Below are 18,360 nucleotides of genomic sequence, written 5' to 3' on the forward strand. Positions count from 1 at the left end.
GCCCCTCTTGAAGAAGTCAACTACACCCCTAGCCACAAAACATTTTATTTACAAAATATATATACTGAATATTATACATTAGGCCCTGTCACCATGGGAACAGCTCCAAAGCCAAGTCAGGGAGGGCTAGAGAAAGGTTGTGCCTGTGGAAGGGCAAAGCTCCACCCTGTCTCCCAGCCACCGTTCCACCCCAGAAGGAAAAATTCCCGTTAGCTCCTGGGAGTGGCTGGTAGGCTCAGCCCACAAAGGACTGAAAGCCTAGCAGGGAGTGAGGTGACAGTGGGGGCTGACTGCTATGCAGGGCTTAGGACTGGGGACTGATGGGAGGAGGAATGGAGACCCAGTACCTAGGAGGGGGAGCTGGGGGAAGCTGCAGGCTGCAGGGCCCTGGATGTTCCAGGACCCTGTGGTTCTGAAGACCAGGGCAGGGGGCTCAAGTCATGTCTTGACATCCAGCAAGGGCATCCGCTTGTGCTGGTAGCCACTCTGCCAACCATGGACCACCTGTAGGGGAGAAGACCCACACCACAGGGCACAGTCCACAGCACAACTTGGGAGGAGGCACCCCACTAGCTACGGCCCACATGGGGAAGGCTGAGAGCAGAACCAGGCTCTGTCTTCAGGGGTGTGAATAGAGCAGATCCACCTCTGCTGATTCTCCCTGTCCCCAGAGTGCTCACCTTGGGGTCCCCCACGTCAGAGAGTAGCTCCTGCTCAGCCTCGTGCAGCTCCTCAGCAGGGTCGTAGCTGTACACAGGGAGCAGGTGATGGCGAAGCCGGTCCACCCTGGGGAGCATGGGAGGGGGCTCAGCCCAGGGGACCCACTCCCCTTCTTCAGACACCTGACTGCCCTGCCTCTACTCCCCCTGGCAGGGGCACACTAGAGATCTAACAAGACATGTCTGGGCAGGAAAACCTAACGGGAGTGTAGGGAATTTCAGGTTTGTGTCTGAATGGCTGAGGAGCATCTTGCATGTATGCAGGGATCTCAGATCCTACGGGAAGAACTTTAAGCACGATTCGGGGGAGGTGGCGCTGGGGGCAGGGACACTCACCGCTTTTTCTTCTGGACATACATTACCTGTAACAGAGACACAGCACTGTGGAGGCCGCTGAGCCCAGGATGGCCCACAAGTGACAGGGGTCCACCTCCACACCCTCCTCTCCCCGTAATAGTAGGACAGCTGAGATGCTGTGTGCAGGCGTGTATGTATGTATGTGGGGGCTCCTTACCACGGCCACCACCACCCCGACCAGGGTGATGAGGAAGAAGGGCCCCAACACATAGCCCACCATGGAGTCGCTGCTGGCCTGTGGGGCATTGGGCACTGTGGTGTTACTCATGACATCGGCAGCCAGGGGGCTGGGTGGTCAGCATGGGCAGTAGTACTGCCTCGGGAGGGCGCCTCCACTGGGCTCCCTGGGGAGGAGGAAGGAGGTTGTCAATTCCACCCAGGCTCCGGATTCCTCCCCAAGAACTAGTAATACACGAAAACTTAGGTCAGGCACTGGGAAGAGGGATCTTCCAGGTCAATGTGTTGGGTTTAACCCTCCAGGGACTCTCAGCAAGTCCTGGGTGTAAACGGCACCAAAGGGAGGCCCAGACCCAGGGCCTGAGTCCTGCCCAGCTCCTAATCCCCAAATCAGGGTGGGGCTCAGCTCAGGTGCTGGCCAAACATTTGCAGATATCAATTCCTGAGGAGAGGTTAGATGTAGGTTCCCAGCTCCTGCCCCAACCTCCTGGGATACTGGACTGCCAGCAGCTATCCAGTGGAGCAAAATAGGGATATTAGGTTAAAACATGAGGGTCCTGCATTGCAGCCTAGGGGTGAGGTGGGAGCATCTGAAGGAGACCATCTCGGCCCGGGTCCAGTGCCCGCACTTCGGTCTATATAGGTCCTATGGCCTCTTTGTCCCTGGAGTCACTCCAGGCATAGCCTGGGCACCGTCTCCCCCATCGGTCTCATGTGCCAGGGTGGACACAAGTGGGCAGGGCTGCACTGCATCTGCGAGGTGATGTCACCGCCCCCTGGTCCCCACTCTGGGCTCCGCCCGGGTCCCTCCCCTCCTGGCCTGGGATGACAGGAGGAAAGTGGAGAGGGTCAGCTCCCATGACAGATGCAAGGAGACTGTCCACGGGTGGCTGCACGCAGATATACCCAGGTCCTTGACCCCGGTTCTCCTGGGCTTCTATCAGAGGGCAAGGTATGAGCTACCCGTCCCGCTACCCGTGGGGGCTCCGGGCTCACCCAGTCTCATGCCCGTCCCATGGTCGAGGGGACATGCCGAGGTAGGGAGGGTGACAGGCCGTTCCTAGGATGCGGACCAGCAACGGAGAGCGGGAGGTAGTTCCCACGGCGCTGGGAGGCTCAGGCCAGGGGAAGGGAACTTAGGGGGAGCACAGAGGGGCCTGGGCATCCTGGCATCCCGACACCCCGAGGCGTGGACCTGTACCGGCGCTTTGCAGCCCATCCAACCCGGCCAAGCCTTACCTCCCGCCGATGCAGCCCGGAAAGGAACGCCCTCGGTTGGCTCCGGGGCCCCGGAAGAGCCGGCAGGCGCGTGATCAAAGGACCCGGGGAAATGGGCGGGGCCACAGTATCAGGGTGCAGCCAATCCGATGGCGGCAGGCAGACGGCCCGGAGGCTTCGGGAGGGGCCAATCCGGAGGCCTGAGGTGCTGGCGGGGCCGAGCAGAGACGGCCTGGGCTGCAGGGTCCACCCTGTGACGGCAGGGGGCAGCCGAGGGCTGCGCAGCGGGGAGGGGCGGAGAGGGGCGGGGCGCGCGCGGCTTCCCAGCGTACCCCGGGGCGGACCCCTGCTCTGCGCGCCGCGCTTGGGAGCTCACATTCCAGGGAGAGGCCTGGCGTCTGCTTTACTCGCACGTCTGGTTGGAGCCCAGTCACGCTCTAACGTTTAGCCCAGGCCCCACAAGGCCTCCAAAGCCCCACAAGGGCTTTGTGGAGCCCTCTAGACCTCCTAGCAGCGCAGACGGGGCCTCTGTGCTGTGCTCAGAGTGTGTAGGCAGGCCTGGGGGTAGCCCCTGCCCAGCCTTGGACCTCAGGTCCACCCACCTAGCCACCCTCTCTGCGCTTCACTCTTAATGTTGGTAAAACAGGCTGCTGTAGGGATTAAACCATGACATGGGTAGAGCCTAGCACATAGCATGCTCAGAATTTTAAATTCCCTGTTAGCCTCTTTCTGGTTTTCCAGGGCACAGACGGAGCAGCGAAGTGAAGTTCCTCTGGGTCATAGGTAACTTGCCAAGTAGGTAAGCCTGGGTTGAAGCTTCGGTCGTCTGATAATTAAAATGTCACACACTTACTGGGGAAATTTGAATAAGATTGGTGGGTTTTACCAATGTCAGTATCCTGGTTGTGATGTTGTACTATAGTTTTGCAGAAGTTATCATTGGGGGAAGCTAAGAAAAGTGTACAAGGGATCTCTGTTATTTCTTACAACTGCATGTGAATCTAGTTACCTCGAATTGTGTGTGTATAGTTTTGTACCACACCTACCTTTCCGTCACCAGAATCACACACAATGGGGAAAACTCCAGATTGGCAGGCGATGGAAAACACCCAAGAACATAAAGGTTGTGGCAGCCGAACCAGGTTGAGGCCCTCATGGTCCTCAAGTGCTACTGGAGATACAGGGGTGCTGTGAGTCACCCTATTCTTTTTTTTTTTTGGCTGTGCCGCCCGGCATGCAAGATCTTAGTTCCCCCACCAGGGATCGAACCTGTGCCCCCTGCCACTGGACCTGGAGTCCTAACAACTGGACCACCAGGGAATTTCCTGGGTCACCCTATTCTTGCCAGAGACAGCCAATGGCATGGATGTGGTTGAGCTACTTTGTCTGGTCAGGCCTCAGTTTCCTCAAGTCCTTCCAGAGGTGGTTAGATGAGAGCAGGTCTCGTGCAGAGATGACCCAATTAGGAACTAGAGGGCAGGTGGGAACTTGCCTCTTGCCTCCAGACACCACCATCTGACTGGGGAATCAGATAAAGGGAAAGGAATGAGGAAAAAGCTTGGGTCTGAAGGCTCCAGGTAGATTATCTGGTATTCTCTGCCTTTGAGTCTGGAGAGTAGGGAGACCACCCATAAGAGTCTTCTATTAGACCTGAGGGCAGAGGAAGGAGGCACCTCCCCCGGCAGGGCCACCCTCCTTACATGGAAGTAGGGATCAAGTAGTAGGTTTTAGGGCTTCCCTGGTGGCGCAGTGGTTGAGAGTCCACCTACTGATGCAGGGGACATGGGTTCGTGTCCCGGTCCGGGAAGATCCCACATGCCGCGGTGCCATGGCCTCTGGGCCTGCATGTCCGAAGCCTGTGCTCCACAACGGGAGAGGCCACAACAGTGAGAGGCCTGCGTACCGCAAAAAAAAAAAAAAGAAAGAAAGAAAGCTGGGAAGGCTGTAATAAAATCAGACAAAGTTGATATCAGAGCAGAGAATATTACCAGAGATGAAAAAAGTTCAGTTCATAATGACAAAGGGGTTGATTAATTGAGGACATAACAATTCTAAATGTTCATGTGCCCAATAAGAGAGCTTCAAAATATATGACACAAAAATGGATAGAACTCCAAGAAAAAACAATCACAGTTTTAGTCAGAGATTTCAATACTACCCTCTGAATAATAGATAAAACAAGCAAATAATCAGCCAGGATATAGTAAACTAGAACAACACTATCAACCAACTTGACCTTTATAGAATCCTCCACCTAACACTAGCAGAATACATATTCTTAAGTGTACACAGAATATTTATCAAGACAGATCATATTATGGGCCATAAAACAAGTCTCAATAAATTAAAAAGGATTCAAGTCATAACGAAGTATGTGTTCTGATCACAGTGGAATTATATTAGAAATCAATAACAAAAAGATCCTTGGAAAATTCCCAGATATTTGGGAAATGAATAACACACCTCTGGATCAATTAGGAATTATTTTGAACTGAATGCAAATGCAAATGCAATGTATCAGAATTTGTGGGACATCTCTGTTAGAGAAATTTATGGCACTAAATATCTATTTTAAAAAAGAAAGATATGTCAACGACCTCAGATTCCACCTGAAACTAAAGTATACAGAAGAAAATAACAAAGATCAATGCAGAAATCCATGTAATAGAAAACAGAAAATCAATGAAACCATAAGCTGCTTCTTGAGAAGATCAACAAAATTGATAAACCTCTAGCCAGATTGATCAGGAAAAAAGAGAGAAAATACAAATCACCAATATTAGAAATGAAAGAGGTAAGATCACAACAGTTTCTACAGATAATAGAAGAATAATAAGGGAATATTAGGAACAACTTTTTGCCAATAAATTCAATAACTTAGTTGAAATGGAGGATAGACAGAAAGACACAAATTACCAAAGCTCACCTAAGAAACAGATAAATGTATAGGAATCTAGGTTAAATTTATACCATCTTAGCTTCAACAGCATACATTAATTCCTCCTATTCAATTCTATGTTCCCCTTGAAGTTGGTATTGTTACAAATACATCTTTACATATTGCATGCATATTAACAAAGATTTATAATTATTGTTTTATGCATCTGTCTTTTAAACCATGTAAGAATCAGAAAAGAGTTAACATACCCAGAATACAGTAATACTGGCTTTTATATTTACCTTGTACTTACCTTTATCAGTGAACTTTTATCTAGTGCCTTTTTGTTTCAGTCTGAATGACTCCCTGTAGCATTTCTTGTAGGGCAGGTCTACTAGTAACAAATGCTGTTAGTTTTTGTTAATCTGGGAATGTCTGAACTTCTCCTTAATTGTGAAGGACAATTTTTCTGGATATAGAATTACTGGTTGACAGGTTTTTGTTTGTGTTTTCCTGTCAGTTCTTTAAATATATCATTCTACTGGTTTCTAGCCTTCATGGTTTCTGATAAATCAAGTGTTAATCGTAGGATGTTAATTGTAATCTCCATGGTAACCACTACAAAAACAAGTAGGAAATATATAGAAAAGGAAATGAAGAGGAAATCAAAATGGCATATACTAGGAGAAAAATCAAACACAAAAGAAGTCAGTACTGGAAGGATTAAGGAACGAAAAAGATATCACACACAGAAAACAGTACTATGGCAGAAGTAAGTCCTTCAATATCAGTAATCACTTTATTTATTTATTTATTTATTTATTTTTTTGCAGTACGTGGGCCTCTCACTGCTGTGGCCTCTCCCGTTGCGGAGCACAGGCTCCGGACGCGCAGGCTCAGCGGCCATGGCTCACCGGCCCAGCCGCTCCGCGGCATGTGGGATCTTCCCGGACTGGGGCACGAACCTGCGTCCCCTGCATCAGCAGGCAGACTCCCAACCACTCTGCCACCAGGGAAGCCCCTCAGTAATCACTTTAAATGTAAATGGATTAAACTCACCAATTAAAAGACAGATTGGTGATAGGTGCACAATATTATGAATGTACTTAATGCCACTGATTTGTATATTTCAAAATGATTAAAATGGTAAATTTTATGTAAATTCTATCACTCACAAAAAAAGGCAGAATGGATTTTAAAATGATCTAACAGGATTTGAATAAAAATTTCTCCAGAGAAAACATGCAAATGGCCAAATAAGTACATGAAAAGATGCTCAACATCACTAATCATTAGGGAAATGCAAATCAAACTACAGTGAGATACCACTTCATATCCATTAGGATGGCTATTATTTAAAACAAAACAGGGGCTTCCCTGGTGGCGCAGTGGTTGAGAATCTGCCTGCCAATGCAGGAGATACAGGTTCGAGCCCTGGTCTTGGAGGATCCCACATGCCGCGGAGCAACTGGGCCCATGAGCCACAACTACTGAGCCTGCGCGTCTGGAGCCTGTGCTCCGCAACAAGAGAGGCCATGACAGCGAGAGGCCCGCACACCGTGATGAAGAGTGGCCCCCGCTTGCCACAACTAGAGAAAGCCCTCGCACAGAAACAAAGACCCAACACAGCCAAAAACAAATAAATAAATAAATTTATAAAAGAAACAAAACAGAAAATAACATGTTGGTGAGGATGTACAGAAAAAGGAACTCTTGTGTACTGCTGATGGGAATAAAATGGTGCAGCCACTACTGAAAACAGTATGGTGGTTCCTCAAAAAATTGAAAATAGAATTACCATATGATCCAGCAATTACACTTTTGGGTATATACCACAAAGAATGGAAAGCAGGGATTCAGACAGATACCTGTATACTCAAGTACATAGCATCATTCTCCACAATAGTCAAAATGTGGAAGCAACCCAAGTGCCCATCGACAGGTAAGTGGATAAACAAAATATGGTACATATGTACAATGGGATATTGACACACCTACAACATGGATGAACCTTGAAGACATTATGCTAAGTGAAATAAACCAGTCACGAAAGAACAAATAAGGTATGATTTCACTTATATGAGGTAACTAAAGTAGTCAAATTCATATAGATAAAAAGTAGAACAGTAGTTGCCAGGGGCTGGGGCGGGGTGGCTGGGTGGGAGGGAATAAAGAGCTATTGTTTAATGGATATGGGGTTTCAGTTTGAGAAGATGAAAAAATTTTTGGAAATGGATGGTAGTAATGCTTGCATAACAGTGTATTTAATGGCACTGAACTGTACACTTATAAACAGTTTAAAATGTTAAAAAAAAGAGAGAGAGAGAGAGAGAGATCCAATCCAAGTATATGCTGCTGGCAAGAGACTCACTTTAAACACAAAGACACAAATAAGTTGAACGTGAAAGGATGGAAAAGATATTCTATGTAAAGAATAACCAAAAGAGACCTAGGGTGGCTATATTAATATTGGACAAAATAGATTTTAAGTCAAAAATTGTTACAAGAGACAAAGGAGGACATTTTGTATTGATAAAAAGGGAAAATCATGAAGAAGTTATAACAATTATATATGCACCAAACAACACAGTCTCAAGATACATGAAGCAAATATTGACAAAACTGGAGGGAGAAATTGACAGTTCTACACTAATAGTTGGAGACTTCAATACCTTACTTTCAATAATGGAGAGAATATCCTATACAGAAGATCAATAAGGAAATAGAGTACTTGAAAAACACTATAAACCAACTAGACCTAAAAGACATAAAGAACACTCATCCCAAAGAATATACATTGTTCTCAAGTACATGTGGAGCATTCTCCAGGACAGACAATATGTTAGGCCACAAAACAAATTTTAATACATTTTAAAACCTCCTAACAAAGAAAAGACCAGGACCAGATGGCTTCACTGATGAATTCTACCAAAAATCTAAAGGAGAATTAATACCAATCCTTCTCAAATTCTTCTAAAAAATTGAAAGAAAAGGAATACTTCCTAACTCATTCTAGCTCAGCATTGCCCTCATACCAAAGCCAGAAAAACACACAAAAGGAAACTACAGCTCAATATCTCTTATTAATGTAAATGTAAGGTAATAAAAGAACTCTCAATAAATTAAAAAGGATTAAAATCATACAAAACATTTTCCCTGACCACAATGGAATGAATCTAGAAATCAGTAACAGAAGGAAAACTGGAAAATTAGCAAATATGCAGAAAGTAAATAACACACTCTTAAAAAAACACTGGGTTAAAGAAGACCACTAGGGAAATTAGAAAATATTTTGAGACATACCAAAAACTTATGGGATATGTAGTAAAAGGAGTACTCAGTGAGAAATTTACAGTTGTAAGTGCCTACATTAATAGAAGATGTCAGATAAACAACCTAACTTTAAACCTTAAGGAACCAGAGGGACTTCCCTGGTGGTCCAGTGGTAAATAATCCACCTTCCAGTGCAGGGGACATGGGTTTGATCCCTGGTCAGGGAACTAAGATCCCACATGCCACTGGGCAACTAAGCCTGTGTGCCACCACTACTGACCTCGCGTGCCTCAGTGAGAGAGCCCACATGTGGCAAACTACAGAGCCCATGCACCCTGGAGCCTGCACGCTGCAACTAGAGAGAGAGCCCACATGCCACAATTAGAGAGAAGCCCGCGTGCCACAACAAAATATCCCACATGCCTCAACAAAGATCCCACATGCTGCAACTAAGACCCGATGCAGCCAAAAAAGTAAAGAAAAAAAATAGTTCAGTAGCTTTAAAAAAAAAAAAGGAATATGAAAATAACTAAAACCAGAAATGAAAACAGAAATTAAAAGGATTATAAGAGAACATTATGAACTATTATATGCAAACAAGATAATCTGGATGAATCAACAAATTCCTAAAGACATACAAATTATTAAAACTTATTCAAGAGGAAATAGAAATTCTTAACAGACCTGTAGTAAGAAGATTGCATCAGGAATCAATAACCTCCCAACAAAGAAAAGTCAGGACTAGATGTCTTCAATGGCCAATTCTACCAAACATTTAAAGAAGAATTAACATCAATCCAATTCATCAATCCTAACATCAACTCTACCAAAAATTAGAGGAGGGGAACACTTTCTAACACATTCCTTGAGGCCAACATTATCCTGATACCAAAGCCAGAGAAAGATTCCATAAGAAAACTATAGATCAATATTCCTTATAAACATAGACAAAAATCTTCAATAATATACTAGCAGACCAAATCCAATAGCTCATTAAACAGGATTATACACAATGGCCAAATGGGATTTACGCTAGGAATGGAAGGGGTATTTCAACTATAGGAAAATCAATGTCATACAGCCCATTAATAGGACAAAGGAAAACAACCACATAGTCAACTCAATAGATGCAGAAAAGCATCTGACAAAAATTCAACATCCTATCATGATAAAAACACAGCTGAGGGCTTCCCTGGTGGCACAGTGGTTAAGAATCCATGCTCCCAGAGTTCAGGACATTGGTCCACCAGAGACCTCCCAGCTCCATGTAATATCAAACGGCAAAAGCTCTCCCAGAGATCTCCATCTCAACACTAAGACCCAGCTCCACTCAACGACCAGCAAGCTACACTGCTGGGGACCCTATGCCAAACAACTAGCAAGACAGGGACACAACCCCACACATTAGCAGAGAGGCTGTCTAAAATCATAATAAGGTCACAGACACCCCAAAACACACTACTGGACGTGGTCCTGCCCACCAGAAAGACAAGATCCAGCCTCATCCACCAGAACATGCACCAGTCCCCTCCACCAGGAAGCCTACACAACCCTCTGAACCAACCTTAGCCACTAGGAGCAGACACCAAAAATAACGGGAACTACAAACCTGAAGCCTGCGAAAAGGAGACCCCAAACACAGTAAGTTAAACAAAATGAGAAGACAGAGAAACACATAGCAGATGAAGGAGCAAGGTAAAAACCCACCAGACCAAACAAATGAAGAGGAAATAGGCAGTCTACCTGAAAAAGAATTCAGAGTAATGATAGTAAAGATGATCCAAAATCTTGGAAATAGAATGGAGAAAATACAAGAAATGTTTAACAAGGACCTAGAAGAATTAAAGAGCAAACAATGATGAACAACACAATAATTGCAATTAAAAATTCTCTAGAAAGAATCAATAGCAGAATAACTGAGGCAGAAAAACAGATAAGTCACCTGGAAGAGAAAATAGTAGAAATAACTACCAAAGAGCAGAATAAATAAAAAAGAATGAAAAGAATTGAGGACAGTCTCAGAGACCTCTGGGACTACATTAAACGCACCAACATTCGAATTATAGGGGTCCCAGAAGAAGAAGAGAAAATGAAAGGGACTGAGAAAATATTTGAAGAGATTACAGTTGAAAACTTCCCTAATATGGGAAGGGAAATAATCAAGTCCAGGAAGCGCAGAGTGTCCCATACAGGATAAATCCAAGGAGAAGCATGCCAAGACACACATTAATCAAATTATCAAAAATTAAACACAAAGAAAAAATATTAAAAGCAGCAAGGGAAAAACAACAAATAACATACAAGGGAATCCCTATAAGGCCAACAGCTGATCTTTCAGCAGAAACTCTGCAAGCCAGAAGGGTGTGGCAGGACTTATTTAAAGTGATGAAAGGGAAAAACCTACAACCAAGATTACTCTACCCAGCAAGGATCTCATTCAGATTTGACGGAGAAATTAAAAACTTTACAGACAAGCAAAAGCTAAGAGAATTCAGCACCGCCAAATCAGCTTTACAACAAATGCTAAAGGAACTTCTCTAGGCAGGAAACACAAGAGAAGGAAAAGACCTACAATAACAAACCCAAAACAATTAAGAAAATGGTAATAGGAACATACATATCGATAACAACCTTAAATGTAACTGCATTAAATGCTCCAACCAAAAGACACAGACTGGCTGAACAGATACAAAAACAAGACCCATATATATGCTGTCTACAAGAGACCCACTTCAGACCTAGGGACACATACAGACTGAAAGTGAGGGGATGGAGAAAGATATTCCATGCAAATGGAAATCAAAAGAAAGCTGGAGTAGCAATTCTCATTGCTAATTCTCAGACAAGATAGACTTTAAAATAAAGATTATTACAAGAGACAAAGAAGGACACTACATAATGATCAAGGGATCAATCCAAGAAGAAGATATAACAACTGTAAATATTTATGCACCCAATATAGGAGCACCACAATACGTAAGGCAAATGCTAACAGCCAGAAAAGGGGAAATTGACAGTAACACAATCATAGTAGGGGACTTTAACACCCCACTTTCACCAATGGACAGATCATCCAAAATGAAAATAAATAAGGAAACACAAGCTTTAAATGATACATTAAACAAGATGGACTTAATTGATATTTATAGGACATTCCATCCAAAAACAACAGAATACACTTTCTTCTCAAGTGCTCATGGAACATTCTCTAGGATAGATCATACCTTGGGTCACAAATCAAGCCTTGGTAAACTTAAGAAAATTGAAATCATATCAAGTTCTTTTCTGACCACAACACTATGAGACTAGATATCAATTACAGGAAAAAATCTGTAGAAAATACAAACACATGAAGGCTAGACAATACACTACTAAATAACCAAGAGGTCACTGAAGAAATCAAATAGGAAATTTAAAAATACCTAGAAACAAATGACAATGAAAACACGATGACCCAAAACCTATGGGATGCGACAAAAGCAGTTCAAAGAGGGAAATTTATAGCAATACAATCCTACCTCAAGAAACAAGAAACATCTCAAATAAATAACCTAACCTTACACCTAATGCAATTAGAGAAAGAAGAACAAAACAACCCCCGAAGTTAGCAGAAGGAAAGAAATCATAAAGATCAGATCAGAAATAAATGAAAAAGAAATGAAGGAAACAATAGCAAAGATCAATAAAACGAAAAGCTGGTTCTTTGAGAAAATAAACTAAATTGATAAACAATTAGCCAGACTCATCAAGAAAAAAAGGGAGAAGACTCAAATCAATATAATTAGAAATGAAAAAGGAGAAGTAACAACTGACACTGCAGAAATACAAAGGATCATGAGAGATAACTACAAGCACCTATATGCCAATAAAATGGACAACCTGGAAGAAATGGACAAATTCTTAGAAAAGTACAACTTTCCAAGACTGAACCAGGAAGAAATAGAAAATATAAATGGACCAATCACAGGCGCTGAAATTGAGACTGTGATCAAAAATCTTCCAACAGGGCTTCCCTGGTGGGGCAGTGTTTGAGAGTCCGCCTGCTGATGCAGGGGACACGGGTTCGTGCCCTTGTCTGGGAAGATCCCACATGCCATGGAGTGGCTAGGCCCGTGAGCCATGGCCGCTGAGCCTGCGCATTCAGAGCCTGTGCTCCGCAACGGGAGAGACCACAACAGTGACAGGACCGCATACCGCAAAAAAAAAAAAAAAAAAAAAAATCTTCCAACAAACAAAAGCCCAGGACCAGATGGCTTCACAGGTGAAATCTATCAAACATTTAGAGAAGAGCTAACACCCATCCTTCTCAAACTCTTCCTAAATATAGCAGAGGGAGGAACACTCCCAAACTCATTCTACGAGGCCATCATCACCCTGATACCAAAACCAGACAAAGATGTCACAAAGAAAGAAAACTACAGGCCAATATCACTAATGAACATAGATGCAAAAATCCTCAGCAAAATACTAACAAACAGAATCCAACAGCACATTAAAAGGATCATGCACCATGATCAAGTGGGGTTTATCACAGGAATGCAAGGATTCTTCAATATATGCAAATCGATCAATGTGATAAACCATATTAACAAATTGAAGGAGAAAAACCACATGATCATCTCAATAGATGCAGAAAAAGCTTTTGACAAAATTTAACACCAATTTATGATAAAAACCCTCCAGAAAGTAGGCATAGAGGGAACTTACCTCAACATGATAAAGGCCATATATGACAAACCCGCAGTCAACATTGTTCTCAATGTTGAAAAACCTAAACCATTACCTCTAAGATCAGGAACAAGACAAGATTGTCCACTCTCACCACTATTATTCAACACAGTTTTGGAAGTTTTAGCCACAGCAATCAGAGAAGAAAAAGAAATAAAAGGAATCCAAATCAGAAAAGAAGAAGTAAAGCTGTCACTGTTTGCAGATGACATGATACTATACATAGAGAATCCTAAAGATGGTACCATAAAACTATTAGAGCTCATCAATGAATTTGGTAAAGTAGCAGGATACAAAATTAACACACAGAAATCTCTTGCATTCCTATACACTAATGATGAAAAATCTGAAAGAGAAATTAAGGAAACACTCCTATTTACCATTGCAACAGAAAGAATAAAACACCTAGGAATAAACCTGCCTAAGGAGACAAAAGACCTGTATGCAGAAAACTATAAGACACTGATGCAAGAAATGAAAGATGATACAAACAGATGGAAAGATATACCATGTTCTTGGATTGGAAGAATCAACATTGTGAAAATGACTATACTACCCAAAGCAATTACAGATTCAATGCAATCCCTATCAAACTACCAATGGCACTTTTTCACAGAACAAGAACAAAGAATTTCACAATTTGTATGGAAGCACAAATGACCCCAAATAGCCAAAGCAATCTTGAGAAAGAAAAACGGAGCTGGAGGAATTAGGCTCCCGGACTTCAGACTATACCATAAAGCTACAGTAATCAAGACAGTATGGTACTGGCACAAAAACAGAAATACAGATCAATGGAACAGGATAGAAAGCCCAGGTAAACCCATGCACATATGGTCACCTTATGGTTGATAAAGGATGCAAGAATACACAGTGGAGAAAAGACAGCCTCTTCAATAAGTGGCACTGGGAAAAGTGGACAGCTACATGTAAAATAATGAAATTAGAACACTCCCTAACACCATACACAAAAGTAAACTCAAAATAGATTAAAGACCTAAATGTAAGTCCAAACACTATAAAACTCTTAGAGGAAAACATAGGCAGAACACTCTATGACATAAATCACAGCAAGATCCTTTCTGACCTACCTCCTAGAGAAATGGAAATAAAAACAAAAATAAACAAAAGGGACCTAATGAAACTTAAAAGCTTTTGCACAGCAAAGGAAAACATAAACAAGATGAAAAGACAACCCCCAGAATGGGAGAAAATATTTGCAAATGAAGCAACAGACAAAGGATTAATCTCCAAAATTTACAAGCAGCTCATGCAGCTCAATATCAAAAAAACAAACAACCCAATCCAAACATGGGCACAAGACCCAAATAGATATTTCTCGAAAGAAGATATACAGATTGCCAACAAACACATGAAAGAACGCTCAACATCACTAATCATTAGAGAAATGCAAATCAAAACTACGATGAGGTATCACCTCCCACCATTCAGAATGGCCATCATCAAAAAATCTACAAACAATAAATTCTGGAGAGGGTGTGGAGAAAGGGGATCCCTCTTGCACTGTTGGTGGGAATGTAAATTGATACAGCCACTATGGAGAACAGTATGGAGGTTCCTTATAAGACTAAAAATAGAACTACCATACGACCCAGCAGTCCCACTATTGGGCATATACCCTGAGAAAACCATAATTCAAAAAGGTCATGTACCACAATGTTCATTGCAGCTCTATTTACAATAGCCAGAATGTGGACGCAACCTAAGTGTCCATCAACAGATGGATGGATAAAGAAGATGTGGCACATGTATACAATGGAATATTACTAAGCCATTAAAAGAAACGAAATTGAGTTATTTGTAGTGAGGTGGATGGACCTAGGGTGAAGAGTGAAGTAAGTCAGAAAGAGAAAAACAAATACCATATGCTAACACATATATATGGAATGTTAAAAAAAAAAAAAAGAGGTTCTGAAGAACCTAGGGGCAGGACAGGAATAAAGACGTAGATATAGAGAATGGAATTGAGGACACAGGGAGTGGGAAGTGTAAGCTATGACAAAGTGAGAGAGTGGCATGGACATATATACACTACCAAATGTAAAACCGATAGCTAGTGGGAAGCAGCCACATAGCACAGGGAGATCAGCTCGGTGCTTTGTGACCACCTAGAAGGGTGGGATGGGGGGGGGGAGGGAGGGAGGTGCAAGAGGGAAGAGATATGGGAACATAAGTATATGTATAGCTGATTCACTTTGTTATAAAGCAGAAACTAACACACCACTGTAAAGCAATTATACTTCAATAAAGATGTTAAAAAAAGATAAAATAAAGACATCTTCAAACATTCAATAAACAAACAAAAATACACTGTTAGGAAATCAAGCATGGGAGGTACATATTGATAGAAACTTGCATTAAATGACACTTTCATGATAAAAAAAGAATGAAGATAAAGACATCTTAAACATTCAAAAACAAACAAAAATATACTATTAGGAAATCAAGCATGGGAGGTATATATTGATAGAAACTTGCATTAAATGACATTTTCATGATAAAAAAAAAAAAAAAAAAAGAATCTGTGCTCCCAGTGCAGGGAACATGGTTTTGATCCCTGGTTGGGGAACTAAGATCCCACATGCCACACGGTGTGGCCAAAAACAAAAGAAAACCAAAAACCAAAACCAAAACCCCAAACACAGCAAACTAAGAATAGGATAGCCTTTTTAGGAAATGGTACTGGAACAACTGGTTATCTCTATGCAAAAATTATCACCTTGAATCCATACCTTGCAATATATACAAATTCTAATGTATGATTCTATTATATGAAACTCTAGAAAATACAGACTAATCTACAGTGACAGAAAGCAGATTAGTGTTTACTTGAAGAAGGATGTGTGAGGGTCAGGTGAGAGGGGTCTCAAATAGGCACAAAGGAACTTTTGGGGGTGAGGGATAGGTCTATTACCTTGGTTATGATAGTTTCATTTGAACACATATGTCAAGATGTATTAAACTGTACACTTTAAATGTGTGCAGCTTATGTTAATTGTAGCTCAATACAGTTTTTTAAAATTAATTAATTAATTTATTTATTTTTGGTTGAATTGGGTCTTCATTGCTGCATGCGGGCTTTCTCTAGTTGTGGTGAGCGGGGGGCTACTCTTCGTTGCAGTGTGCAGCCTTCTCGTTGCAGTGGCTTCTCTTGTTGCAGAGCACAGGCTCTAGGCACAAGGGCTTCAGTAGCTGTGGCACATGGGCTCAGCAGTTGTGGCTCATGGACTCTAGAGCACAGGCTCAGTAGTTGTGGCACACGGGCTTAGTTTCTCTGTGGTATGTGGGATCTTCCTGGACCAGGGCTCAAACCCGTGTCCCCTGCATTGGCAGGCAGATGCTTAACCACTGCACCACCAGGGAAGCCCCTCAATACAGTTTTAAAAAATATGATATTTTTATTTATTTTATAAATGAGTTAATGGAGTTAATGACAGGTGAGTCAATGGGCCAATGCCCAGGGATTGGGAAGGGGGAGACATACAGAGAAAAAGGAACCAAGATTGTAGCAGAATCTTGTTGGCCACCATCACATTGCCCAGGCTCAACCTTGCCAGGCTGGCCCAAAGTGCCCTGACCCCACTACTGGCTATTCTTGTGGCTTCAACTAAGTCACTCAACACCTTGGAACCTGAGTCCCTGACTCAAAAATGTAACTAATAATGCCCACCTCATAAATAAGATTATTGTTGATTGAAAGAAATTACATTTATGGGGGATTCCCTGGAGATTCAGTGGTTAGGACTCTGTGCGTTCACTGCCAAGGGCTGGGTTCAATCCCTGGTTGGGGAACTAAGATCCTGAAAGCTGCGTGTGGCATGGCCACAAAAAAAAAAAAAAAAAAATTATGGGTTTAAGTATTAGGTAAATAATAACATGCTCCATAAACGCAAGGGATTACAAAACAATCTGATTGTTTTTGATTGCAAAAACAAATTACTACCAACAGTTGGAAAATATACAAAGTCACAAAGAAGAAAATTAAATTACTCATAATCCCACTTTCAGAGGGTATTTTCTTCCTGGCTCTTTCTTACATTGGCTCATTTATTTTTGTGCAGTTACCTGGTTTTCTGCATGCATCCCATTTTCCCACGTCCATACCTTTACTTCCTCTGTTCTTCTGCACCTTCCAGATGTCCACTGGCCTCTTTCCGGAGGGCAGAGCAGAGGGCTGCTCCAGAAGAGTGGAAAACGAGCTTCTGAGACACTGCCTAGTGGAGCCGGCCCTCACCCCATTCCGGGATAAAGATCAGTGGGGTTGAGGCAGACAGGGACCCCACAGTTCCTGCACCTGCCATTGTGACATCACTGGCAGCCTGAGGAGTGTAGGTTTGGAGCTCCCTCCACTTCGGGGTCCCTACTGGCCAGCCCCTGACAGCACCAGAGGCCTAACTTCAAGGTATTTGCTTCCCCGCAGCTTTCCTTCACCTTCTAAATCTTACCCACACCCAAACTACTTTCCCCTGTCCTTTAGTCTCCTCCAGGCTCCACCTCCATCGACAGTGAGCTGGGGATCAAAGTACCTGCCTCTCAGGGTAGATGTGAAGGTCAGTGTCCTGGCCCTTAGCCCTTAGCCTTGTACAGGCAGTAAGTGTTCAAGGAATTGTCTGAACTGGTGGGAGAGTACTTGGTAAACTGGAAAGCACAGTCAAATATTAGCTGTTATAATCGGTCCACTCAGTTTCCTCAGATCAAGTTCCCTCCAAGTAAAACAAATTCCCCTCGACTCCACCCCCGCAAACTGCAAATCCCCATAACCACCCCTCCCATCTCCAGTCTCAATCCTAACTTGGCTTTCCTTGCCTGTCTCAGACACAGGCTGTGCTGAAAGTGACCAGCCTTCCATTTAGCTCCTGCCCTCCACCTGGGAAAGTTCACAGGATCCTGGGCTGAGAGATAAGGGGAGTAGCAGGAACTGGGGGTTTCCTCCCCGTTTTCCCTCTAACTCCCAAGTTCAAGGCAAGAAGAAGAAGCTGGGGAAGGGGT

General features: G+C 43.1%; 1 protein-coding gene and 1 long non-coding RNA gene across 2 annotated transcripts; one reads left to right on the top strand and one right to left on the bottom strand.

Moving 5' to 3' along the window:
- Positions 1–29: 29 nt before the first annotated feature.
- On the bottom strand, positions 30–2,592 carry SMIM29 (small integral membrane protein 29). Its single transcript, XM_059076479.2, has 5 exons — positions 2,493–2,592; positions 1,234–1,420; positions 1,056–1,081; positions 681–786; positions 30–504 (listed from the first exon to the last, which is right to left on the bottom strand). The coding sequence occupies exons 2-5, from the start codon at positions 1,342–1,344 to the stop codon at positions 439–441; spliced, it is 309 nt and encodes a 102-aa protein (XP_058932462.1). The 5' UTR covers positions 1,345–1,420; positions 2,493–2,592; the 3' UTR covers positions 30–438.
- Positions 2,111–17,767, top strand: LOC136792004 (uncharacterized). The gene is made up of 3 exons (XR_010835054.1): positions 2,111–2,205; positions 3,213–3,270; positions 17,508–17,767. It is a non-coding gene; the product is annotated as an uncharacterized lncRNA (long non-coding RNA).
- Positions 17,768–18,360: the final 593 nt, after the last annotated feature.

The sequence above is a fragment of the Kogia breviceps genome, chromosome 10 (genome assembly GCF_026419965.1).
Source record: "Kogia breviceps isolate mKogBre1 chromosome 10, mKogBre1 haplotype 1, whole genome shotgun sequence".
Lineage (NCBI taxonomy): Eukaryota > Metazoa > Chordata > Mammalia > Artiodactyla > Physeteridae > Kogia > Kogia breviceps.